Here is a 26,687-nt window from a genome sequence, read left to right as displayed (position 1 = left end):
ATATAGGAGATTTCCTAGAGATAATTGAATATAACCTCAACAAAGCAAAATATATTCAAGAATTTTATCACTTTAGAAAAAGTTTTGATATTGTATAAAACCGATCCTCCTACATACATTTTTAGAATATATTAAATCGAAATTCATTTTGTTCTATTCTACATCTTATGATTTTCGCCATAATTTCATAATTTCATTCGTTTATAATACAAGTAGAAAATCTTAAAATTATGAGGAAGCCACTATTTTTTCCAACACATGCAAACTTTTGACTTGTATCAAAACTATTTCTACTTTACTACTATCTGCGTTCATTTTTCTCTCTCTCTCATTTTCATACGCAAATGTATTTCTCTCAAGAAAAAAGCCACCACCATGCATTGTTCCGTTGTGTTTTGTTCTGATATCGTATTCTGTCTCTCTGTCTCACTTGGTGGTTGTTAGACAAATGTTTGTTTGTCTATCGTTTCGCTTGTTTACAAACGTCTCTCCACTCACTCGATTGTGGCTAGTTTTAAATTCCATTGCATATTACACACATTTTTCCGACCTTTGTATTGGTGTTATAAAATTCGCATTTGTGTTTTCCAAATGATTTCGATATAAATGGCAAATACTATATAACAAATAAATGTTGATACGAACAACAGAACCAATCGAAAGTTTAACATTATATAGGATTGTTATAATGTCGCAAAAAAATCTAGTATTTATGTAAGAAAAATATAGACAAGATAAAACAAAGAAGAAAACATAAAAGCAATTAGTTTATACACCAAAATCAACTTCAAAACTTGTATACCACCACCATACTGAGGTACAGGATAATATGTATTTGTACATATGTTTGTAACAGGTAATAGGAAACGAGATGGACACATGATTCCATGAAATTTGACACAGCTCATTAATTTGGCCAAGGACGGACCCTATTGAAATTGGGAAAAATCAGTTCTGATTTTGATATAGCTCCCATATATTTTCGCCCGATTTAATGTAAATGGTGCACCAAAGTCCCAGTAAAATTGAGTCTAGAATGACGTGTGTAAAGGTCCATGAAAATCGGTTCAGATTTTCTATAGAAGCTATATCTAGCTTACATATAAATTTTTGTCCGATTTAATGGAAATGGTGTATTAAAGTTTCTATATATTTTATATGGCATAGTGTCTAGAATGAGGCGCACTAAAGACTTAAACTAGAATGGAGTTATTGCGTTCTGTTGAAAGTGGTGCAGATGCAGACATAGCTTCCATTTATATTTCGGACGGGTGACTGATTGAGATTAAATTTGCAGATGAGTATGTTTATGGATTGATGTGAGTCGGATTTTTATAGACAAAAGATCACATACTCGTATTTAAGTTCGTTCAATTTCATGTTAGGATACATACATAGAATATAACCAAAGTGGTGAAGGGATTAAATGCAGGTGACATAACTGTTAAACCAGGAATCCTTTAGAACTAAAATTAAACGTATGAAATGGAGATAGATTGACCACAACTTGCATTAAATGCTTATGGATCACGAAATTGTAATTATGGTTTTAGCCGAATGGAATGCAGTCTAGCATTCCGGGTTGTGGGAGAATTAAAACATATTTACAGTAAGAGTATGTTGAAGGTCGTAACCAAAATTTCCAACTAGAGTTTTTGTAACATGGTATTTCGTTATCTCAGAGAAATTTTGAATGGTCACTTCATGGTGGATGGTGAAAAAATTTGGTGGATGGTGAAAAACATTGATCTTGACTAACTTAACCTAATTTGTACTTGTTTTCAATATATTTCGGAAATAATTATTAAAATATTTTGCTTTTATTTATTTTTATATTTTATTCAATTTAATTATTGGTTTTTACAATTGTCTTGTTGATATTAACTATTAATTGTTTGTATATTTCCTAATTTATACAATAATACATATTTATGGTTAAAGAGATTGGGATTTTTGTTTCATATATATATTTTTAAATGAAAGTTAGTAAGATAATGGATAATGAAAAAGATTTTTATATTTATTTTATGGATTTCTAAAATGTAATATATATTTTTGTTTTAATATTCAAAAATTCAAAATTTATATATAGATTTTTTTAGATTATTTTTAAATTGAATTGTTATTAATTAAAATATATATTCGTTATAAGGCCTTACATAAATGTATATATATTTTTTTAATTTTTATATATATATATTCTAAATTCTAGGTATCAAACTAAATGCGTAATTTTATGAATTATTTACAGATTTTTTTTTCATAAATTTCATTGAGAAAAGGTCGAAAACATGGTTACCAATTTATTTGATTTCAATAAATCTTCAGTAAGGCTTAGAAAATCGTAATCATTTATAGTAAGATTTTCTAAGTTGTATTCAAGATAATACATTGTTGATCTGAAATCCCAATCAAAATATATACTCAAATGAATGTTAGTATTTAATAGATTTTTAAAATATTTTTTTGGATTATTTCTAAAGACCCAAATTATTTTATTTTTGTATCTGAGTATAGATTTGCATTTAAATAAACCTAAATTAAAACTAAGGTATTACTAATCTATTTATATATGTGTGTATAATTGATGATTTATATTTATACAATTGTCGGTAAAAATTAATTGGGAAAAATATGCATTAGTTATTACGGTATTACGGAGTTATAGAACTCGCATTGGTCATATTATTATATTTTACATAGTATTTATTTGAAAATCAAAGATTCCAAATCGACTGCAACATACCCCATGCCCCATACAAAACTCAGTAAAAATACGATGATGGAATTATTTCCAGATAAAAATTATGACGTCGGGATTTCCTATTCGATTTTTATCAAAGAAAATTATTTTTATTTTAATGTAATTGGTAAATTTTGTTCCGATATTATGTCAGATCACAGCGTAATGAAATCTCACAGCAATCTCATTATATTTCTGGCAAAACTTGTTCTTCATAGATGATATGGAGGTCATTTGATTTCTATGGATAGAATTTAGATTTTCACCTTTAATTTAAACCAACTTATTACTTTTCTGCACCCAAGTAAGCCGTTTGGTTGTATGTTATCTGGGTTAGATATGACCTCTAATTGTCACACAATTTTTGGAGCATGTCAGGCAAGTGTTTTTTGATAACAAATTGCTTCTCCTATTCCAAATACCAGCTAATGAAAAATATAAATAATATCATTACTTTTCTACATCCAAGTAAGCCCTTCGGTAATCTATTATTTCACTTAAATTTTAAAGTCCTTCTGTTTTGGTTATTATTGCACCATTTGTACAATTCAATGGTGCCTCCTTGGGCGACGCATTGGAGGTTAGTTGAGTTGGTGTCGTCGGTGGTGACAACTGGCTAACTGTATGCATTTGTTGTTGTTGTTGCTGCTGCTGTTGTTGCGTCTGATGAGAACTTTGATGTGTTGGATATGTTGTTGGTGGCGTTGTTGTACTATGACTTGATGGTGGTGATGTCGATGATGTTTGATGATCCATTAACGATGGCATCATATTAGCTACCAATCCATTCATGGTGCTTTGTGTCATATCCTGAGCTTCGTTCTTTAGGCGAACATTAGCTGCAGCTACCGCCGCAGCATGATGATGTTGATGATGAGCAGCAGCATTACTCAAAGAGCTGTGATGAAATGACAATGGTGGTAAATGTAGGCCGGGGAATGCCAAACCGGCAGCTGCAGCGGCATGTAAAGACTGTAGCAAGGCTGCGGAATGTTCTTGAGCTTTACGGCGTAATTCGGCTACCGAAGATGAACGTGGATCACAATTGCTATGGGCTGAATGTGGTGGTGAATCGGGTGAACTGTTGGTTGATGAACAAGATACGTTCACAGATCCTCCGGCACCACTGCCCGGTGTGTGATGGGGTTTTAGAGGACAGCAGGCACAGAGTCCCGGGAAGGATGGGACACCTAGAAATATAAGGGAAAAAGTTTTATTATTTGGAGATAAATCAGTAAATCTAGGAAACAAATATTGTGGGTGTTTTTGTAACTAGAGTGTTCTGAAAATTTATTCTGTGCAATTATATCGTAAACGCGAAGAGTGGCCAAAACAATTGAGTTTCCGAACCCTATTTAAAGAACTACGATAGTCCTATTTTTAATTCGGATTTCTGAAGGATATGAAACCTTCCGACAAAAATCTGTTAATATGGGCCCATGTTTAGACATATAATTTTCCGATAAATTTTTGTTATTTGTACCCTATTTTAAGAACGTCTATTTAAGAACTACGATGGTCCTACATTTGTTTCGGATTTCCGAAGGATATGAACCTTTCCGACAAAAATCAGTTAATATGGGCCAATTTTCGTTGTTTGTTGCCCTAACTTATGGTGAAGTTCGGCCAAGTTTAGCGGAGCTTTTAATTATTTTTTTTGTATGTAGTCCCACTGCCTATTTAAAAAATCAAAAATTTTTGAAGAAAATTCCATTAGTCTTAGGGAATTCCTAACACATGTTCCTTCCTCTACTGTCTAGCAACTAATTTAACTAAAAGCTTTAAAAATCAAAGGCTGTCAATTAGAATTTGTATCAGCCTCTGACTGTCTGTCCGCCGTTCGTCTGTCTATCGGGCAAAACAAAAATGTTGCTGGGGAAGCTCTACGGAAAAACAAAATCAATCGATAAAGCTTTTCTTTTGACGACATTAATTGCATTTGATGTCGTGGAAAGTTATCTATCTACTTTGATTGAGTTTGTCCCTGAGTGTGGCAGGCATACAGACAGGTTGTATGACTGACTGGCTGGTTGACTGCCTGGCAGGTAGGTTGTTTGTCTATTTTCAAATGCATAACTGATTGACAAATTTTACCAATCTGGGGTTTTCCATCATCCAAAACGATGATGACGAGAATAAGGACGATGACGACGATGATGATGATATTTTAATAAAATCATCATCCATGCTTTTCAATTTTGTTGGTCTAATTTCTCCTCCTCCTCCCTTTCGAGTCTAAAAGGCTAAAATATTGCCTGTGTGATGGAGTGTCGTTATGGGGGATGTGAGCAAAAAATCAAAACCATATCAAATTTCCATAGAACAACAATTATTACCTTTCAAACCGGGAAACAGTGGCTGCTGTGAAAATTGAGAGCTCAACGAGGCCAAATGTGGCGGCAAGAATAGAGAAGGTGCATGATTTGCTCTAGCTGCGGCGGCGGCTGCTGCTGCTGAGGCACTGCTGGCAAGGGATGTTGGTGGTGGGGGTACTTCATTTAAAACCGGTCGGAAACCACAATTACTGGAAATAGAAAGAAGAAAAAAAAAAACAAATGAAGTGAAACAGTTTACTAAATTTTGTACGGGGAAATTGAATCTAAAACAGAAGAACAGATTTAAACTGGATCCTAAAAGTATGCTCCAAAAAATGTTTCAAAGCAACCTTAGCAATCTAGAAGATATTATTTTGTTGTAATAACTTAAACAAATCATATATAATAAAAATCCATCTCTCCTCCCCCATTCTGCAACATTATTACATAATTTTTCCTAGCAGACCTCTATAATTTTATTAAAAACTCGGTAATTCATCCATCATCTTCATTGATTTGCGCTGAGAATATTTGTTGTTTGTTTTCTTTGTTTTTCCTTATCACTTAATGAATATTACAACAACCCGCATTCAACAAATACGAACAACAACAGCATCTCCACATTGTTTCATATTTTTTTATGATTAAATGAAAAAATTGAAAACAAAAAACCCAATCCAAATCGTGTCAATTATAATGTTTCCAATTAAACAATTAAAGACACCACCCGTTAGTTCTTGTGAGTTGAAAACTGGCAGCAGGGTTTTGTTTTTTGTAGTTTTGCATGCAAACGGAACATTAAAAAACCAACGGCCAAAAAAGGGGGATCCTCTTTGCCACCATAAATGATGTGGTAATCCCATATCATCATAGTTTTTTTGTTTCATTATTTTTGCTGCTGTAATGTGATGATATACTGCAAAGAGTAGTAGCTGTTCTTGTTGTTTTTTTCCCTTGGATGCCAAGTTGAATGCGTGTGTTGTTGGGTGTTTGCAGTTTGACATGCCTCCCATAAATATCATTTGTCGCTTTAGCCGTTGGCGTCGTCGTCGTCATTTTTTGTGTCGTTTAATTAATTCTTAATTGAAGAAAATTAAAATATTTTTACTGTCTAATTGTATTTATTAATAAACATATCGTTCATGGGTCATGCATAATCATTGGGAATGATACCAACGAGCGAGCGAGCGAACGAACCCTTTTGGAGGCATGCTAGCAAGTGGCGTAGTAATGAAAACGAAATAGAAGAAAGAACGGGGAGGGGGCAGCAACTTAAGAGCAAACCCAATTAAAGTTTAAATCTTATTTGTAAAGTAGATAACACATAGATTAAGAACTGGAAGAAACTAACTAACTTAATTATTTTATTACATAAACCGTATATTTTAAAAATCTGCTGGATTTCTTTAACAATTTTTTTAAAATGCACCGCTTTGTTGTATGAATTCTTACCATTTTAAAGGTAACATCATAATGTCTCTCTCATAGAAAGTCTGCTCTCTATTTGCAAAAACTCTAGTAGTCGTTTTTCACAATTCTCCAAAGATACCATTTTTTTTCATTAAAGAAATTTTGCAATGCAAGAAAAAGTGTCTATTTTTAGCTCTTGGGCGATGTTAAGTTTGTTAACATTTCCGGGCTACTGGATTACTTTTTCCCCAGCCTAATATTTAAAAATATCCGCTCTTATGCGAAATATATTTAAAGATCCATGCTTATTGGTGGTTCATGGAAAACTTTTGCGAAAAATTTGCGCTTACTCTTGGTCCTTATTTTTTTTAAAGAAAATTCACTCTAAGTGTTTTCGTTAAAAGTGTTTAAATTTTATTAATCACTCGTTAACCCAGACGTCCAAAAATACTAAAAAAAACAAAATTTTCTTAAAAAATATTTTTAAAAATATCTATAAATTGAAAAAAATCTAAAAATTGCAATGAATGTACCGCAATTTTGTTTAATAATGTGTTGATTAAATGTCATTGGAAAAATATATATATTTTATATATAATTTCCTAATTCCCTGTCTATTTTCCAAAAGTCCACCCCTTATCCCAACAGCCAAGTATGAGCATAACATTAATTTTAATTTGTGTACAAATTAAAAAAGAAAAATTAATATTCTTAATTCCAAAGAATCAACGCTTAACTTTTGTGTTAGGACTTCAATTTCAACAAAAAAGTTTTTTTGAGTTTAAAAAAATCTTCTTCAAATTAATTAACAAAATTAAAAATTTTCACACAATAACTTTCTTAATAAGAAATAACTTTGGTAAAAATATTTTTTTTAATATTTGGCAAGTCAATGAAAGAAAAAAAAACACGATAAATTAAAACTCAAACAAACGTCAACAACGAGAAAAAGAAAAAAACACAGCAAATAAAATAAATACACGCCGCAATGCCTTTAGGCCAAGTACATGGTTAATCAGCGAAATGAAATGGAAGCTGGAGAAAAAAATATGTGAATTACTCCCACATCCTTACACAAACATATATTCATATGTGTGTGCGCGTATGGACGTGTTTGAGGGGAGTTAAATTTAATTTCCGTTTGTTGAAATTCATGGAATATTCATGGCTAAAAATAACAACCTACCATTCACTCTCGCTCCCTCCCTCACTCACACACATTTGTATATAAATCCTGAATTCTTTACGCATATTTATACTGTCCCTGCTCTCTTTTGCTCTTTGTGTGTGTGTATGCTTGTGGCAGAATGAAAAATAAAGGTTCTGCTGTTTATTTTTTCAAAAGTTCCTACATTTCCACGATGCGTTGACTGCTTTTTCTGTTAATTACTTAATGAATAATTAAATATTGGCTTAATTTGGTTATTAAAAATTTCGTCGGCATCCGAAGCACAGAAGTTACAAACGAAATGATGATGATGTCGTCCACAGGCATCAGCCGTTGAGAGCACACACACACAACTTTTATAATGAGTTTGGAGATTTATTTTCATTTGCTTGGTTTTTTGGTTGTTGTTGGAGGTGCCTCCTTAATTGTAAATTGAATCAGGTTGAAATTGTTGTATTAACGTAATGGTGAAAATCAAAAAAATGATTACAACCACCCACTTTGTTTGGGCCATAAAGGAATGGCGAAATGTTAATTTTATTTTACTTCATTTAATTAATATTAATTTATTTATCGAAAAGCTTGTGTGAATTTTAGAATGTGATTTTTGCATTTTCTCATTATATACTTTTGGTGTTTTCCAAGGATTTTATTTTATTCTACACACCAAGTAATCTTATTACAAAAATATTTCAGCAGAAATTATTATAAATTTACAGAAATTAGGAGTACATTTTTTTATAGGAAGACCTTCGGGTCTTGTGAAAGACATTCGTCATAGAAAAGCTTGTAAATGGCTTCAGATCATCATGTATACAACCGAAGATGTGGAATTTTATAAGATTTTTTTTCGGTTTTTATAATTTTTGCCATAAGGCGAATTGTTGTTGCTGTGTAGATTTAGTCTATTAAAATCACGATAGATCTAACAATATATTTTATATAGAACATAGCTACTGCGATGTTAGGCATTATTCACGTTTTGAATGATCGATACTATTGCATTCCGGGTTATTGGAGGGCGAAAACAACTGCGCGAAAAATGTCCAATAATGGTATAAACGTTTTTTGGTATATATCCCGTAAAAATGTCCTGCCCTGTTTAAGGCACTGTGAAGGTCCCAGCCTTCGAACCGAAGTTACTCTAATTTGCAATTTCATGTTTGAGTGTGGTAAAAACCTTTACATAATAAATATTCAATATATGTCCTATTTTGACTAGCGTCCATATAAACGTATTCAGCCATTTTTTCATAAGCTGAAGGTCTTGGGCGAACATTCGGAATTTAGATCTTTGATTGCGAAACTATTGGTGAGGAGTTTTAATTCTTTGTCTTCTGGCCGTCAATAATAAAATATCAAATATTATTCGTTTATAGGAACCTTTTTTATACAGCATCTTCTTCTATAAAAAGTCCCTTTGGTGTTAGAGAAGATGACCTTCTTGACTCCTATAATAGGAAGTCCTTTATGACTTCTATAATGAGAAGTCCTTTTTTTCGATCTACATAAGAAATCCTTCCCGTCTTATAGAAATGTTGAATTTCCATAAGACGTCCCTCTGGTATTCAATGGTAAATGTAGGGACTTTTCTCGAAAGACTTCTGGTCTTCTATTGTAGAACCTTCTTGTACTCTATATGAGACCCTTTTCTATAAAAAAGTCCATCGGATATATATACAAAGACATCTCATCTTTTATATGAATATGTTTGGTATAATTTTAAAAGATTATCCAGATTTCTTTCAGAAGACCCTCTGGTTTTCTATAGGAACTCGCTTTGATATTGTCATGAAAAAGCCTCAAGAATTCTCAAGAAGAGCCTTTAGTGTTCTATAAGTTGACCTTCATATGGAAGACCTTCTTAACTTCTATAATAGGACGTCCTTTTTGACTTCCATAAGAAGATCCTCTGGTCTACTATATGAAGAATATATTGATGTTCCATGATTCTTTGATAGGATTTTTTGGATCTCCATAAGAAAACCTTCTAGTCTTGTATAAGAAATTATGTATTTTTATAAGAAGTCCCTCTGGTATTCTATAGAAAAATATATGGACTTTTCTAGAAGACATTCTTGTATTTTATATGGGAGCCTTTTCTGTTCTTTTATATACAGATGTCTGGTATTATTTTGTAAAATTATCCGGATTTCATTCAGAAGACTCTCTGGTCTTCTATAGGAACTCAAAATACATCTGTTCTTCAAAAGAAAATCTCTTTTTCACAGAAAATCCTTTAGTTTTTTGTATATGAATCTTGGTCCTTAATTTTTTAGGAGGCTATACATCTATACCAAAACTTCTGTTATTTTATATGAATATGTCTGTTATTCTTTTTAATGAAAACCAGAGGATCATCTGAAAGAAAGGCTGAAATCTTTCAGATGATCCTCTGGTTTTCAATTCAATAGAAAGTCACTCTGATATTCTGCAGAAAAATCCCCCAGAATTCTGAAGAAGTGCCACTGGTTTTTCTGGTTTTCTATTTCAACGAAACGAAAGACTGGTGGCATTCTATGTTGGTTTTCACTAGAAACCCCTTGGTTTTCTGTAGAAAGGCTTTTTACCTTATTTTTTTATGAGTCATCCTACAGTTTCCTTCTCTTGTGTTGTATCGAAAGACACTCTGATCTTCAATTTTATATTTTTTATCTGTAGCAGACAATCCTTTGTAGAGCATTATATATATTTTTTAATTTTTAAATTCCATAAAGCAAATTTACAAAAACGGCTACTAAAACGCACACACACAACCAGTCAGTTACTTACACAAACATATGGTTGAAACACTCGAGTTATTTTTTGAGTGCAACTGACTTCTGGGCCTAAAGCAAAAATTAGTCGTTTCTATACTGACATTGCCTGGCTGAGTGCTGAGAAAGAAGCAGCTCCATGACTGCAATTGAATGGCAGGCACACTGCATGAGTATGGCAACAAGGATACTTGTTTTTGTGTGTTGAGGGGCTACTCCTCCATCTCTATGTCTGTCTGGCTGTCTTTCTCGCTCTCTATATGCACTCCATATGCCATGCCATGCTGCTCTATGATGAATGTGCACATGGGAAAATTTAATTACAACCAAAGGATGAGTGCTTAATTAGAGGCAAATAACATTTTCGTTTTTAACTCTCAAGTCTCGAGAAAATGCAATCAGTTGTGGACCCCTCTGCTACTCTTTCCTCCTACGCCTCCTTCTTTTTTACTTCAGGCAATATAAAATGCAAAAAATGCACACAACGAGACAAGTTATGAGGGGATTTCTGTGAGACAAAAATCTAAATTCTTGGCAAATGCAATTATTATACAAATGTAGATAGAGGAGAGATACACAGAATAGTACAAATTTTGAAGTAAAAGAAAGATGCGACCGAAAAGAGGTATAAAATGTAGTTAGTAGTCAATTCTCCTATGCGGCCATTTGAAATACAAATTTTATTAAAATTCTAAAAAAATAACCAAATTTCTCTATAACATTTTTTTCTTGCTTGTCCACCACCAGTTTTCCCTATTTCCATATCTTTTTTTGTCAAAACTTCATTTGTTATTCTCTTTCTTTGCTGTTTGCATAACACAAAAATTGAAACTGCCCAGCAAGCCAAGACCAAAAAACTCTCATTTATTATAATTCCATTTGAAAGATAAATGATGACGATGATGACTTTCAGGGAAAAAAATCTACCGCGAAGTATTTCAATGCTGTGGCCAGCACAATCAACGAAGAAAGAAATCAGAAAAAAAATATGAAAAGGACACAGAAGTAAATGAAATGTTCACCAAAAATAATGTGTGTCTTGTTAAAAAAATCCACGGAATTTACACAAATGAAATTTACATTTGATGGCTTATGGAATTAAAATAACAAATTTTAGGTTGTGATTTCTTTATTTTGGTTTTAAAAACGCGAAAATCATAAACGATATTTAAAAGAGATTAATGCAAATATTTCGCATGTTAAATATTATTATATCAAAATACTGGGCTGAAAGTAGTAAAATTTTTATTTTAAGACTTTAGAAAATATCGCTCAACTAGAAGGCGATCTTATATTCTATGAGGATTTATATCGTATATATGAATGGCTGAAAGTAGTAAAATTTTTATTTTAAGACTTATTTTCAAAAAAGAACTTCTGATCTACTATTTTTAAATGAAATATAGGACTTTATTTAACTTATATTTTTTGATGAGGATTTATATCGTATATATGAATTTTCCAGATCTGGTCCCTGTGATAATCGCTTGGTGCCAAGTCCGGAGTGTATGGCAGATGCATTAAAACTTCCCCACATAGCTTCCGAAGTTTCTGGCGATTCACTATAGATGTGTGTGGCCTAGCGTTATCCTAGTGGAACACGACACCTCTCCTGTTGGTCAATTCCGAACGTTTCTGGTCAATTGCTATCTTTAAACGGTCCAGTTGATGATGGTAGAGATCAAAAGCAACTCATAATAAATAATTCCTTTCCACTCCCTCCAAATACATAGCAGAGCTTTCCTGGCCGTTAGTCCTGGTTTGGCCACCGTCTGAGGTGCTTCACTGCTCTTTGACCACAATCGTTTTCGCACAGCGTTATCGTATGTGATCCATTTCTCATCTCTAGTCACCATCAGTTTAAGAAAAATAGGTCTTTCTCATTCCGTTTGGCCAGGGCTTCGAAGATGGAAATTCGATCGATCCTATTTTTTCTATTAATTTGTGTGGCTCTCAAATATCGAGATTCTGTTTGAATCCAGCTTTTTGTAAATAGTTTAAAATAGTTTTATGGTCGATTTTTAGCTCCTGGATTATGTTAAAACTGCTAACATACCGGTTAACTTCGATCATTTCTCCGATTTTATCGACATTTTCATAATAGATTTCTTTTTCCAGTTATGGTTATGTTTACTATTATTGCCCAATTTTCCAATTCTGAAGATATTAAAAAAGTACCCCACGCGCCAAATTAATCCATACCACCCACTGCTGTGTTTCTTTTAGTGGAGAATCAAAACACTTATATTTAATGATAAACAAATCCTCCTCATCAATAAGCGATGATAACACCCAATTTTTTCCAACCATCCAACCATGGCATTTGTCACACAACATGTTGTACACCCCAAAAATTATTATAACATTGAAATGGAAATGGTAACACAATTGTCATATAACACACACACACACCCACACGAACACATTCACAATGAACATTTGCAAACAACGAATTAAATTGTCCATAACTAAATATGTACATATGGATCGGGATATTCGGATGGATGACAGAACAATTCATTAATGATATACATACACACAAACAAATCGGATGTGATGCGTATGGTTTATGTTGTTGATTGGAGTGACACCGAATATACAAATAAAATATATATATATTACCAACTTAACGCCTTTGGGTTGCACAGTGGGGAGCCAAGTCAGTGTAAAAACAAAAACCAACAGGAAGACCTAGCCAACCATCCAACACACTCACAACAGAAGCCACTGAAAAAAACTCAACATAATAACCAAAACAAAACACGACAGGACATTGCAACCAAAAACGAAAACAAAACCAAAAAAACGAGAACAAAACGGCAGGCGTCAGCCCAGTCATCAACCGGAGATGCGTAGCCAAAAGGCAAAAATATGTTCCATTGTTTTGTTGTAGTAGTTGTAGGCAGGAAAAAGAATTGCCATCGAATCATGACAAAATGATGCTGCCAAATTTAATGACTCTCAGCAACAAAAAACAGTTATTTTGTAAAAAAACCAAACCACAAACACTCTACGATTGATGAACACAAGAGTGACTACATACATATGTCTGAGTCTATGTCTGATAATATTGATCCCCTTTTTTATAACTTGACAATCACATTGATTGTATTGTAATATGGTCGATGGTTTAATTTATTCACGAAATGTTTTTCTAATATAAATAAACTATTGTGCGGACTGTCACATAAATCATTTGTTTGTTATGAGTTAATTAAAATAATAAAACTATATTTTATGATTTTTTTTCCAAACATACATTGATATTTTGTGCTAAAAACTTGTGGGGTGACAATTTTCTCCACGAATCAGCAAAATGCGAAATATTATAATCCTGTAAAAAATTTGAGACTGGCCAATTATCGCCCTTATCCCACGCAAAAATATCCATAAACAATCTACCTTCCTGCTAAATTATTTTTTTATTGTTTAAATAGCTACTTCAGCTAATGAATTTCTTCCTCTTTTTTTCAATTTTCGCACACAAAAGAGAGTTTGTAATGAATATTCAACAGCAAGTTAAATAAAAAAGAAACATTACAAACTTCCTTCCTTCCTTATCCCCTTCCTGTTACGTTTAGTCGAACAAAATAAATTTACAATAATGACCGGCACTTTTAAGTACCAACCAAATAAACGATAAAAATAACCCTCTAATACACGTTGAAGGTGGTGTGGTGTGGCTGGATTTAAACAAAAAGCTAATTGTTGCAGTATTAACGACATATCATTAGACCACTTAAGAATGTTTATTTACAACAAAAATGCACACAAATGATACAAAATACCACCCCTCCAAGCCACCCAGTGAGAAACGAAGAGAATTTAAAAACGGTAACAAAATAGCAACACCAACCACAGCAACGTCGACGACATTAAATAATGACATTCCTAAAAGTATGCAATGTCCAACAGTGTAACAAAGTATCCGACAGTTTGCTTTTGTAAACGTTACCGTTAATTGTTTAAAAAGCAATGGGTGTGTGAGTGTGTGTGAGAGTAAGTGGGTTGTAAGTGATTCTCCTGTTGGCTTGGGAGGGGTGTCAAATGTTTGTTTTTCTTCTTCAACGAAATTGAGATGAATCAATGTCACCCCACTTGAAGTGTATTACAATCACACTCACACACACACCCCTTGAATTACATGGACTATTACCAAGCTAATACAATGAGAGTGAGGTTATTGAGTATGAGTACGCTTAAGAGTTGTTGATAATCGTTTTAAATTGTATTTTAAGAGGTGATATTGGGGTTTGGGTATTATCGAATGCAAAATAGGGTTGCAAATTTTTAAAATTTGACTATTCTTTGCGAAATAATAATGGGAAATTTATTTTGCAATACATTCATATCTGCTCAAATTGCAATTATTTGCAACAAAATTCTTATAAGCTAATTAGTTGTGGGCTTAAAAAATATTGCTAAAAAAGATTAATTTAATTTCTTATTTTATTGATATAAAATTAAAAGGATACTAAAATTTGTATGTTGATATCATGGGGTACTAGGTTTGGTTCCAAAAAAGTACGTATAATGTTGAAACTTAAAATTTGGTACTAATATATAATATTTTTGGTACCAAACTCAAAAAAGTCAATCTCTGGGGTAATGCCAATATTTCTACAATTTTTAAATATCCATTCCTTGAACTTTTTTTGAGTCCTAACGACTTTGTTTAATAATCTTCAGGGATCTATCAATTAGAGAGAGAATTGCACTTTCTGATTCTTTACTTTTTATACCCTATACAACTATGTTGTCAGGGTATTTTAGCTTAGAGCAGCCACAAGAGTTTGTAACGCCACGAAATATTGGTCCTAGACCCACCTAAGTATACCGATTGTCATATCTCGGCTAGTTGAGTCGATTTAGACATGTGTGTCCTTCCGTCTGTCCGTATGTCCATTATAATTTGTAAACACGATACAGGCCACAGTTATGAATCGCCTCGAAATTTTGCATGTAGGATGGGTTCTGGCCAAAGAAGGCACCTATTGAAATAGGCAAACACTTTATTTCTTTCTGTTTTTCTGGTAGCTCTACACAACAATTGTGATTAGAAAGATTAGATAGATCCAGACTTTTGTGTGAAAAATAACAAAATTTGTATTCTGGGGCGTATATATTTACGCCTGAAGGTCGTCGATTCGGGAAGCGGATGTATATCCAAGAGAAGTTGTTGACCTAAGCTGTGAGAGTTGTACGTAAATATTTAAAGGTGTATATGTGTTATGATATGGTTTTGTATTATTACTACCTTTGAAATTTTACATGAAGTTCCGGTTATGATCAAGGATGACGCCTATAATTTCCGGTGATGTTGAGATGATATTTAGGGGGTGCAATGAACCGAACATTATTTTTGTCAGATTTTCTAGTCGCTCTAAAGGACATTACTATTTATAGAAAGTCAAATCGACCAAAACCTAAAGTGCTCACTTTTTGTTTTTATTGTAAATATTCTTCTCAGGTAAACAAGATTTGGAAAATATAACAGGGTTACAAAGTGGAGCTCTCGACCTATAATCGGTCAAGAGTGTGGAGTATCGCGAAATATTGCCCAGGCTCAGAATAAGGAACCGCAGAAAGTTAGATTTTCGTGGTAGTTGTGTAGGGTATCATATGCTCGGCCCCGTCCGATTATACTGCTACGTTCACTGGTTTATTATCTTTACAGGTTTAGTCTAAAGAAACTTGGATTTAAACGGAGGCTATATACAATTTTATACGGTAAAAATGTGTCTCAAAATCTCATATGGATTTTAGATCCCAAATCCATTTCAGACAATTTGGAGTTAATTCACAAATGTCCGTCCGTCTGTCGGATCGGCTGGTGCGAACGTAGGAACTTAACAAACTTCTTCCAATCTTAGTTTAATTTTGTAGATGTAGAATATTGTTCCTCCTTTCTGTTACCTCCACCTTTAAATGGTCAAAATCATGCTAAAATAATATCATGCGAAACAATTATCCGATTTGAACCAAACTTTGCACAATTTATTTTCTTTACTAGGCCTAGATCAAATCCCAAGATGGGACCCATTGGAACTAACAGTACCCATTTTTTATATTAAAAATGAAAATACTTTAAAGCCGAACACATATCATTAGTAAAATGACGAGTTTTTTTCTCATGAAAAACCTATTCCTCTCTTTGGAATTGATTACACCACACTTCACCTCAAATTACCCAAAATTCTACCCGTAAATTTCGCAAAATTCTAAATTTTCATACAGGGTGCTCAGCAGTAGTTTTGCCAACCATTATTGTGGACCCATTGTGTAAATGGTGGGCACACGTTCCCATTGTATCCGTTGTTTCCTTCTTTTGTTAAAAAAAAACAACAACAACAAATCACAATGACAACATTGAGTGTCCCATGGCTTGTGCGCGTGTGTACTCTACTGTGGCCCCTGGTTTTGTTTTGCCAACAAAGTCAGCCGGTGTTAAACTTAAACGGATAAACGTCTTATTTTTGCGGAAACATCACGCTTGCCGGAAACATTAAGATTTAGAACTGCGTTTTTCTCCAGCTACGGAGATTGTTGAAATGTAATGAGGCCTGAATTCGTTGTTCGCTGGTCACGTGTTTCACATTAACGAATTGATAATCATTTTATTGATCCTCCAACCACCCACCACCACTACCCTAACTGACTTCTGTTTTTGTACTTACGTTTCATTATTATTGCCACCACTGCCATTTCCTCCGCCGGTATTTGTTCCGGCCACTGCCAGCATGGCATTGCTGCTGCTACTACTGCCAAATGTACCAAAGATGTGTGTACCAAAGTGGTGATTCGATGCTGATGTATTTAATGTGGATGTTGTTGTTGGTGCCGTTGATGAGGCACTTGAACGGGTGGCCAATGATATGGGACCGCCAACTTCTATGGGAGAATCGGTGTTCCGTGAATTCGAAGGACTATTTGTTGGATTGCGTGGGGTACGAGCACCTGGTGATGGTGAACCGGCACTTATAGATCCGACTGATTGTGACCCAGAGTGTCCACTGTTCATGTGATTTGAGGACAGGGGACGTTCATTGTCCGAATCAGCACCGGTACCATGGGGGCTGTGAGATGACCCAGGCCCAGGGCTATGGGAGCGAGGATGGGGTTCATCGTCATCCATTTCACCGGTTATATCGGGTGATGATTCACGGCTATCGTGGAGCTGAAATTATAGACAAATGTTTCATGAATATAATAGAAGGGTAGAATAAAAAAACAAGAATAAAAAACAGTTTCCTTATATATTATGTGTTTAATATACATACAAAATATAATCAACCCTTTGAATATTGACTTCCTCTTTCAATATTCAATTTTTACCCCTTTTTTGGATTAGCAAATAATATTTTTTTCTTATTTATATCCTTATCCTGCAAGGCAACTATCCCCTTGTTTTATTTGCTATGACTATCAATTTTCCGCCACAAATTTGCATTATTTACTTATACATAGTTATCATCAATTGTTTTGGTGTGCTTCTGTTCATTTTTTTTATTGTTTACCTTATCCAATGAAACACTGCTACAGTCGCCATTTTCACGCTTGCGTTGTTCATCCTTGAGGCGTTCCGCTTTACGCCATTTGGCACGACGATTTTGAAACCAAACCTGGAATCAAACAAAACAAAAATGGAAAACAAACACAGAAATTAGTTATTAAACAATGAAATGCAGTAATAATAATAAAATGTCGAGTAGTAGGATGGGATGGCCATTCCTAAAATTGAGTTAAACAATATCTGATGTTGGTCCTTTTTCCTACTCGTATGTTTACATTATGTGATACCACACACACACATACAAACACGAAAAGGAAAGCCACAGAAACCAAATTAGAAACAAAATTACAATTGTTTTCATTGCTGTCGCCCAGAGGCAAATAATAATTTTGTGTAGTCGTCGTCATAAATTGAAAAAGTTTTTGGAGCTGTTAGAAAATTTCATTTTTGTGTTTGAGTATGACAAAAGAAAAAAATAGAGGATGAGATCCTTAGGGGCCTTGTGAAAGTAAATTTATTAAGGGCAAAAATGTATTTCATGCTTAACTGAAGATATAGAGGGAACACGGCGTTATTAAAAAATATGATAGATATATTTCATTTCGTTATTTGATTATAAGATGCAACTTGGAATTTTATAAAATGAGGATTTCAAGGACTGTAAGGATACTAAATATCATATCGAGCTATAACTTTTAATTTTCATATTTAGGTTTGACTACGGAGTACAAAAAAAAAAACACTTTCCTTTTTGATTACAAAAATATTACCGATCTATAGATTTTAGCGAACATTATGAAGGTATGCAATATTGTATTAATATAATAATAATTTTTTATAAAAAAAAAATCCAATAGGTCCAGATGTCGATTCTATATGAGATATTTTCAGCTTACTAGTACAGCTTAATAGTTCAGATTCTCAGGGGTTAAAGATCTTTATATTGAAAATGTTCCACACATGTTAGATATTTCGGGTTCAGTAAATACAAAATATCTTCGAATAGTTTTACAGGTTCTTCCATAAAATTTTTTATCATCTGTCAAAACGGAATGCAAAATTCTAGTCACTTCAGTTCTGAAAATGCTACCTTAATCTTCAAAATACAATAAGTGATCGGAGGATTATGTCAAATCATTTGAACATTTCAAATTGTCTTCAAGGGGATTCTTCATGCTTAGAGAAACAGAATTATCAAGTTTCAGAAACTTGAAGCGGCAAGAACTCAAATGGGTCCCACATATAGACCCATTTGATATGTAAAACATTATCTAAGGGGGGCCCGGTTGGCAAATGGACTTGCATTACATTGAAGACTTGTAAACTTGAAAATATGTATTATGTATTATATGTATTAAATTATAAGAAAAATAGTTAACATAATTTTGTTGCTGTTGCTTTTTGTAACTAAAGGAAAATTTTTAGTTATTTTAGTTTTTACGTTATTTTAGACCACTGAAACGTACTTGTCTGAATGTGGTACGAACTAGGATTATTAATATGGCAACAAATTAACAAAATGGTGGACTTATGAAATTAGATTTTTCTAAAATTCCCTATTTTTGACCACAAATCAGTATAAAAATTGAGGAACATCCATTAGAGAATTATAAAATTTCAGAAACTTTGATTGTATGAAGTGACAGGAGCCTTCAAATAATCAAATCTTGTTCAGACCTCAATATGTGATCTATGTAAAACATTAAGTTAAATTTTCCCAGGGATATGTTTTATCCTCTGAAAATGCAGATAGGACCATTAAAATACATATAGTGGAAGGGCATCAGTATAGGGGTTAAGCCAAATTTTTGACCTATTTTAAAAAGATATCTGCGAGCTAATGTTTATCCTCCAAGAACCCGGAATGCCATAACACAGCCTCTTCGGTTGGAAACTGATCAGGCTGTGCGCTGTACGATGTATACCGTTTTCAATAACAAACATCATATCAGTAATAGCAATTAATGTGGAATTTTTCTGAGCGCTATAATAAATGTTGCGAGCTAAATGGCTAAATTGACAGAATAACAAATTTAAAATATTATTATTCCAAAAATCTAATTAAAACCTTAAAAATTCCGAAAATCTGTGGATTCATTTATAACTGAAGAGAAAAAGTGTTTTTTAACAACATGAATTCCAATTTAAAAATTGATTACCATTGCCAACTAAAAATTGTTACCGACATGTTTAATAAATACATAACGAATTCCGGTTATAAAGAACTTTCTTTATAGCGAACGCATTCCCTGGTCCCGAAGTTTTAATACATATTTTTCATACAATTTTTTTCTCTTACAGCGAACTACGGATATAGCGAACTTTTTTAAACAAAACTAACTGTTTATACCGTCCCATCTTTCAGTTCTCATTTATTGTAATTCGGTTATAACGAACTTGCTATAAATATACAAAATACTTAACGATGACAAACCTGCATATTTTTAGCTAACGCTGGCAACCTTCGCAAAAAATCGACGGTTCATCAAAGGATAAGAGGAGTAGCCAAAGTATTGCCAAAAAGGACACAAAAAATTATTTTTTTTGGAAATTAATATATTTTTTCTGATAATCCTTGGCTTTGCCTTACCTTGGATATAACGAACTTCGTCTATAATGAATTAATTTGCTTGGCCCTACTAGCTATAACCTTACTTTACTGTATTTAAAAATACTTTTCAGTACCGTAAAGTTTTGATTTTCACATTTCAGATCTGAACAAATCCGAAAGATCGGATTTTCTCAAAGTATATTTTATGTGTGACTTAAGTTGTCATTTACATTTAAACCTCGCTCGTGTCTATTGTAAAAATTCAATTTTCATAGTGTATTTTTGTTATATTTCGATTAACTAAACATCTGTGTAAAACTTCGAAAACAATGATTAAGATTTTCTATTTTTTGTGTTTTTGCGAACTAAAACAATGAATCAATTTCATTATGCACTTTTTCATTACAGAAAGTAAATTGTCATTTATGTATTGTATACAAACTACATATACTACAGTGTTGTTAAAAGAAAATTGAATTCCATTGCTATCTTGTGATTTGTAAAGTTTTCCATTTTGTTGTAGATTAAGGGCAATTTGTACACCCAAGCATTTCCTCTGCCATACAATTTACCCAAGAGATTGGGAAAGTAATCACAAATATTCAACTACACTACAAATACATATATACACACATGTGCAGATTCAGTACATCGAGTTTGTAGATGTGCAAATTTATTTTTTCTTTTTTCCTCTTCTCTCTCCTTGTTTCTTTCTCTGTGTGTTTATATACATAACCCCCCTGCCCCTAACTTGACTAATGAGACAATTAGCTTTACGATTTACGATTTTTATGCATGACAATATGATAAATTATCTTCCGTTATTTTCTTCGTTTTTTCTAAGTTTGTTTCCTTCGTTGCCTGCTGTTGATGTGTTCGTTCTTTTATCCTGTTTATCATGTCGATTTGGTTCGTTTTGTTGCTATTATCGTTGTTGTTTTTGTTCTGTTTCCGTTTCCTGTAGACATGATTCTTGGTGAAGATGAATTTTGTCTAGCAAATTATGGCCAAAAAACGAAATCAACTAGGATACGAAAATAAAAAATTGAATTTGTAGTCAAATGATAGTTGAAATTGATTGCAATTTGTTTTAGAAATTTAGTTTATAATGTAGTCAAATTACAGGCATGTGAAAGGAAACAATTACTAGCAGTAGCTTTTCTTTATTTCATTATTTTGAACAAAATTCGAAACAAAACATTATAATAATAAATAAACATTGGAGTAGATATAAAATATATTTTTATTAGAAAGAAGCAGTTTGACGAAAGAAATTTACAAAACCAAAAACAAGAAAAAAACAGAAGTGTTATTATTCTAAAAAAAATTAAATTAGATAAGGGAGTGTGCTAAATACCCGACTCAGGAAATTTGATGCTTTCATAGATAAAAATTATTGTTTTTTATCTCAATATCTTCCACAGGTAGAATGATTATAACAAAGTCTTAGAACCAAACACAAAACGCGGAACAAATCAGATAAATATTTTAATATAAAAGAGGGGGTTATATGGGGACTACCCCTAATAGGGGTAGGGGTACTCCTAATAGGCGTTCAAAACCCCCAAAATTTGGGGATACCCTTATATGGGGGCTACCCAAAAAATTGACCTATATTTATAACATTTAGCGGAGAGATTAAACTACAGCCAAATCGATCGAAAACAACCGATCAAACCCCTCAAAATGGGGTTACCGTTATAAAGGGAAAAGAAAAATGGAACCTATATTAATAATATTTAGTGGAGAAATTTAGTATCCAATAAGAACCCAATGTACCAAATTTCAGCGAATTCAGTTGTAAAACGCCCTCAAGAAACCCAAAATATCCGAAAATTATGAAATACACTCATTACGGGCAAAATAAATGGGGTGTACCCTTATATGGGGGCTACCAGAAAAAGAACCGACAATTGGGGGGGTATTTTGCAATGCAAGAAAAATATGTTAATCGCTTAGTGCCAAGTCCGGTCTGTATGGCGGATGCATTAAAAATTCCCAACCATGCTCCCGAAATTTCTGGCGAGTCACTGTAGATGCGTTGTTCTGGTGGAACACGAAATCTCTCCTGTTGGCCAATTTTGACGACCGTTTCTGGTCAATTGCTATCCTCAAACAGTCCAGTTGTTGACAGTAGAGATCAGAATTTAGAGTTTGACATATGGAAGGAACTCATAAAAAATAATCCCCTTCCAAGCCCACCAAATGCATAGCAGAACCTTCCTGGCCGTTAGTCCTGGTTTGGAAACCGTTTGAGGTGCTTCACCGCTCTTTGACCGCGATCGTTTTCGCGCAGTGTTGACGTATGTGATCCATTTCACATCTCCAGTCACCATTCGAAATGGGTCTATTTCATTCTGTTTGGTTAAGGCTTCGCAGGTAGAAATTGTTTAAAACAGTTTTATGGTCGGTTTTTGGCTTCTGGGCGATGTTACGACTGCTTGCATGCCAGTCAACTTCGATCATTTCTCCGTTTTTACCGACATTTTGGACGACCGGCCTACTAGATTTCTTTTTCCCCAACCTAATATAAAATTGTAAAAAAAATCACGCTTTAAGGTTATGGCTTTATTTTATATTAAGCTCATACTCATTAGAGTGTTGGTCCTTGAACCGAAAACTTATTGAAGTCTCGTCGTTGCTCAAAAAATGCCATAGTTATTAACTTATATTGGGGTATTACCATATTTTATATTATAAACTCCTAATGGTTGTTACTCCTTGAAATTTTGTTACATTAACAAACATGGGCTATCATTTTCCATATAAAATGTAACCTTAACTTATTTATTAAAATGAGAAAAAATAAAGGAAAACCGGATAATGGAATGGGCGTCTACGATACATTGCAATTTTGTTAAAGCTTGTAATATTGGGGTAATAATCAACATGAATGAATGAATCATCTGCATATATTAAACCGACAAAAACAACAACATATTACTTGAAGTATAGCATCTTCATCCTTTAACAGATCCGACTGACTGACTGTTCATGTGGAAGTATTTCAATTCAATTGTTCGCCTTAAGCAGAAAATGTTTGGCAGCGTCAGTAGTCGAAGCAGCAGCGGACAGCAGCAGCATCAATAAAGAAAATATCCATAAAAGGGCTTTATTATGCTCTTGTTTTTATAGAATAATGCAATCAAGTTGAGACCCTATATAGGTACATCCTTTACTTCCCACACAGACAATAACACTTCCACATCATACCACCCAATTTTTGGGGTATGCGAGAGCATGCTTTTTCAAAAAAACAAATTTGGATTTTTTTTTTGTTTCTCCTCCACTGTCTCATATTTTGTAAGGATACAATTTGTTTGTATGTAGTTGTTACCATAACTTTTTTACATCCATTTTTTCTCTGCTTGCCTATAAGTGTGGGTGCCTGTGTTTGTGTGGTTAAATTCCCCTTGTTGTAACGCCCACCTATTTTTTGTTCTTCTGTGTTCCTCTTTTTGTTTCCACCGAATATCCTTTCAGGTTTTTTTTTACTTTTGTATTTTGAATAATACATAGAGCCAGCTGTCTCTATATATATGGAAGCGATTGCTACCCCTACACAGATACATTTCTATTTTGGGGGTTGTTTGCCCTTTGTGCCGCGCATGATTCCCCCACATACCCCACTGGTGAGAGTAAATTCAATGAGGTTTTTTTTTCTTGTTGCCCCAAGGCTCCATTGCTGTGTTTGGTTGTTGTTGTTCTTGTTTCGGTTTTTTAATGGCAATTTTCTTTCTGCTCTCAGTAAAACTCTCTGTCGTTCAAAGGAGGGTCAGGGATGTGGTAGTTGGTTGGCAATGGCATTTTGTGTTGCCTTTGGGAGTCATCGATTTCAATTTGGTTAGTTTGTTACTTACAAAATGAAATAATCTTATAAATTACGTTTTATATTCTCATCATTTTCTTTATTCTATCGTTCTTGCTGTTGGTGTTGTTGTTGGGTTTTTTTTTTTCTCGATTAGATACTGGAAAATGTTCCTCCTCCTCCTCTTCACTCAAATTCGATGGTTCCGAGTCTCTTAGGGTTTTTCTTACTGGATTTGGAATCTGTTTGTATTGCTGCTTCTGCTGACTTCTGCCATTAGGGGTTTTTGTTGTTGTTGTTATTAATTTTGTGGCAAAGTTGATTGGGTAATTTTGTTTAAGTTTTAATGACTGTAATTTTGTTTCACTCTTTTGTTGAACTTTGTGGTTCAATGTGCAAACGAAAGGATACGTTGTAATTGAAAGGATAATCAATGAAATATGAAAGTAATTTAATGAACGTTTTCTTTTATTTTTTGCTTGCTGTGGTAATTTTTCTGAGAATGTTGCTGATGAGCAGAGATGAGATGGGAATTTTTGCAAAGTTGAGTATGGAGTAAAATGGGGAATAATTGTAATTCAAGATTGTGTATGGATTTTTTATATTTTTTGTAAGAAAATTTCCGTATGATGAATATGTCAGTAAATATGGTGTTGGTTTTCCGATTAATATATTTATTGTATACCACATTATAAAAAGAAATGTCCCGATAAGCCCTCCAAGTTATAATTATCTAGACATCATAATGATTCCAGAAGTTACTGGGAGTCACTGTAGATGTGTGTGGCCTAGCGTTGTCCTGGTGGAATACGACACCTCTCCAGTTGGTCAATTCTGGCCGTTTCTGGTCAATTGCTATCTATCAACGTTGTTGACAGAAGAGATCAGATTAGCGTTTGCGTTTGGACATATTTAGCGTTTGGACATATGAAAGCAGCTCATAATAACTAATCCCCTTCCAGTCACACCGAATGCATAGCAGAACCGTTAGTCCTGATTTGGCCACCGTTTGAGGTGCTTCACCGCTCTTTGACCACAATCGTTTTCGCACAAGGTTATCTTATGTGATCCATTTATCATCTCGATTTTTTTATGTTCGTCGATCTATCGTGGAATTTTAAATGCTTCCAAGTATAGCACACCATTTACCCTTTTACAATATCCACAGTATGTCTGACAGGCTTCTCTTGAGAGTAATTCGTCAAACCATAATTTATACATTACCTGTGCGGATATTTGTGAGCTTCATCAATCTCTAATCACCAGTTCAACAAATGTTATTTTATTTATCCATCTGTTGACATAGAACCCCCTTCAATCGACCAATTAATGATTAGATCTTAATAACAAAATTTGCACTTGTCATCAAATCTATAATTTTCTCTAAAAAAACAACTACTCATCAACCTCCCACCCTCACTCTCTTCATACTCCTCCCGCTGGTCGTTAAAACATCATCTAACACCATAATTCAGGATAATACCCTAATAAACAAACGGATCATTAAACAATTTGTCAAATAAGTTCATTGTGATCAAGCATGACTGGCAGTAGCAGTAGACAAACACAAAACAACAAAATATGTTACAAAAACAACAGCAACCACTAAACCACAAGACACCATACACAGACTAGAAGCCGGAATAACTGGAGGCCAAGCTATCACACTGAAAAAATAACAAAAGCAACAAAGTACTTTCTATCCAACGTTAAGTGAAAAAATAATAGTTGCTGCTTTCCAAAAGAATTTAATATTCATGAAACCAATAGCAAAAAAAGGCCTAAGGCGGCCAACAAAGGGGTTGGATGTAGTATCTACAAGCCTCTTGGTACACTTGGTAGCTAGCTGGTGCATGCCAGGGTTTGATTTTTGCTCCTTATTCGACTGGTTTGGTACGGAGAAGGGTTTCCAACATTCCACCCATTGCTATTCGGTTTGGCAGATTTGGATAATTGCATTTGGTGGAGTAATCCTTTAATGCCTTCTGTGCTACTGTGCAACAAACACACACACAGGCAAGGGAGATGTCGATGATGATGTTTCGTTTTCTTTTTTGTTGTTTTTTCCTCTACATCCCAAAACATGTTCATTTTATAAATACTCACAATGGGAGAAGGGGTGTAACTACCCAACAATGAGTGTTTTGTGGTTACCCCTAAACCCTTACCACAGAGGAAAATACGCCCAAGGGCAGGGAGTATCAGAACGAATGTGGCGAGAAGGGTAATCGAGCAAAAGGAGTGTTTGTGTTGGCCAAAAATAAGCTTAGCATTAACACATCTGTTCCATTCATTCATTGATGGTGCTACGCACATTTTTTTGCTTTCGATAATGCCACTTTCAACACAGTGGCAAGTCAACAAAAAAGTTTGAAGTGTTTGTTTTTTTAAACGGTTTTTACAACACAAAACCCCGCTGATAC

The 26,687-nt window shown here is 33.8% G+C and overlaps 1 protein-coding gene across 1 annotated transcript in view; it reads right to left on the bottom strand.

Moving 5' to 3' along the window:
• Nucleotides 1-3,247: 3,247 nt before the first annotated feature.
• Nucleotides 3,248-26,687, bottom strand: part of LOC133333911 (diencephalon/mesencephalon homeobox protein 1) — a 71,824-nt gene continuing 48,384 nt past the window's right edge. Inside the window, exons 5-8 of the mRNA XM_061542224.1 lie at nt 17,910-18,014; nt 17,133-17,569; nt 5,080-5,267; nt 3,248-3,933 (exon numbers count right to left, since the gene is read on the bottom strand). Coding sequence (XP_061398208.1) covers nt 3,248-3,933; nt 5,080-5,267; nt 17,133-17,569; nt 17,910-18,014 — 1,416 coding nt within the window. The remainder of the gene's footprint in view (nt 3,934-5,079; nt 5,268-17,132; nt 17,570-17,909; nt 18,015-26,687) is intronic.

Source organism: Musca vetustissima, unplaced genomic scaffold (genome assembly GCF_032173495.1).
Source record: "Musca vetustissima isolate MV318-11 ecotype Yass unplaced genomic scaffold, APGP_CSIRO_Mvet_v1 utg1463, whole genome shotgun sequence".
Taxonomy (NCBI): Eukaryota; Metazoa; Arthropoda; class Insecta; order Diptera; family Muscidae; genus Musca; species Musca vetustissima.
This window is presented reverse-complemented; position numbering and strand designations above follow the sequence as displayed.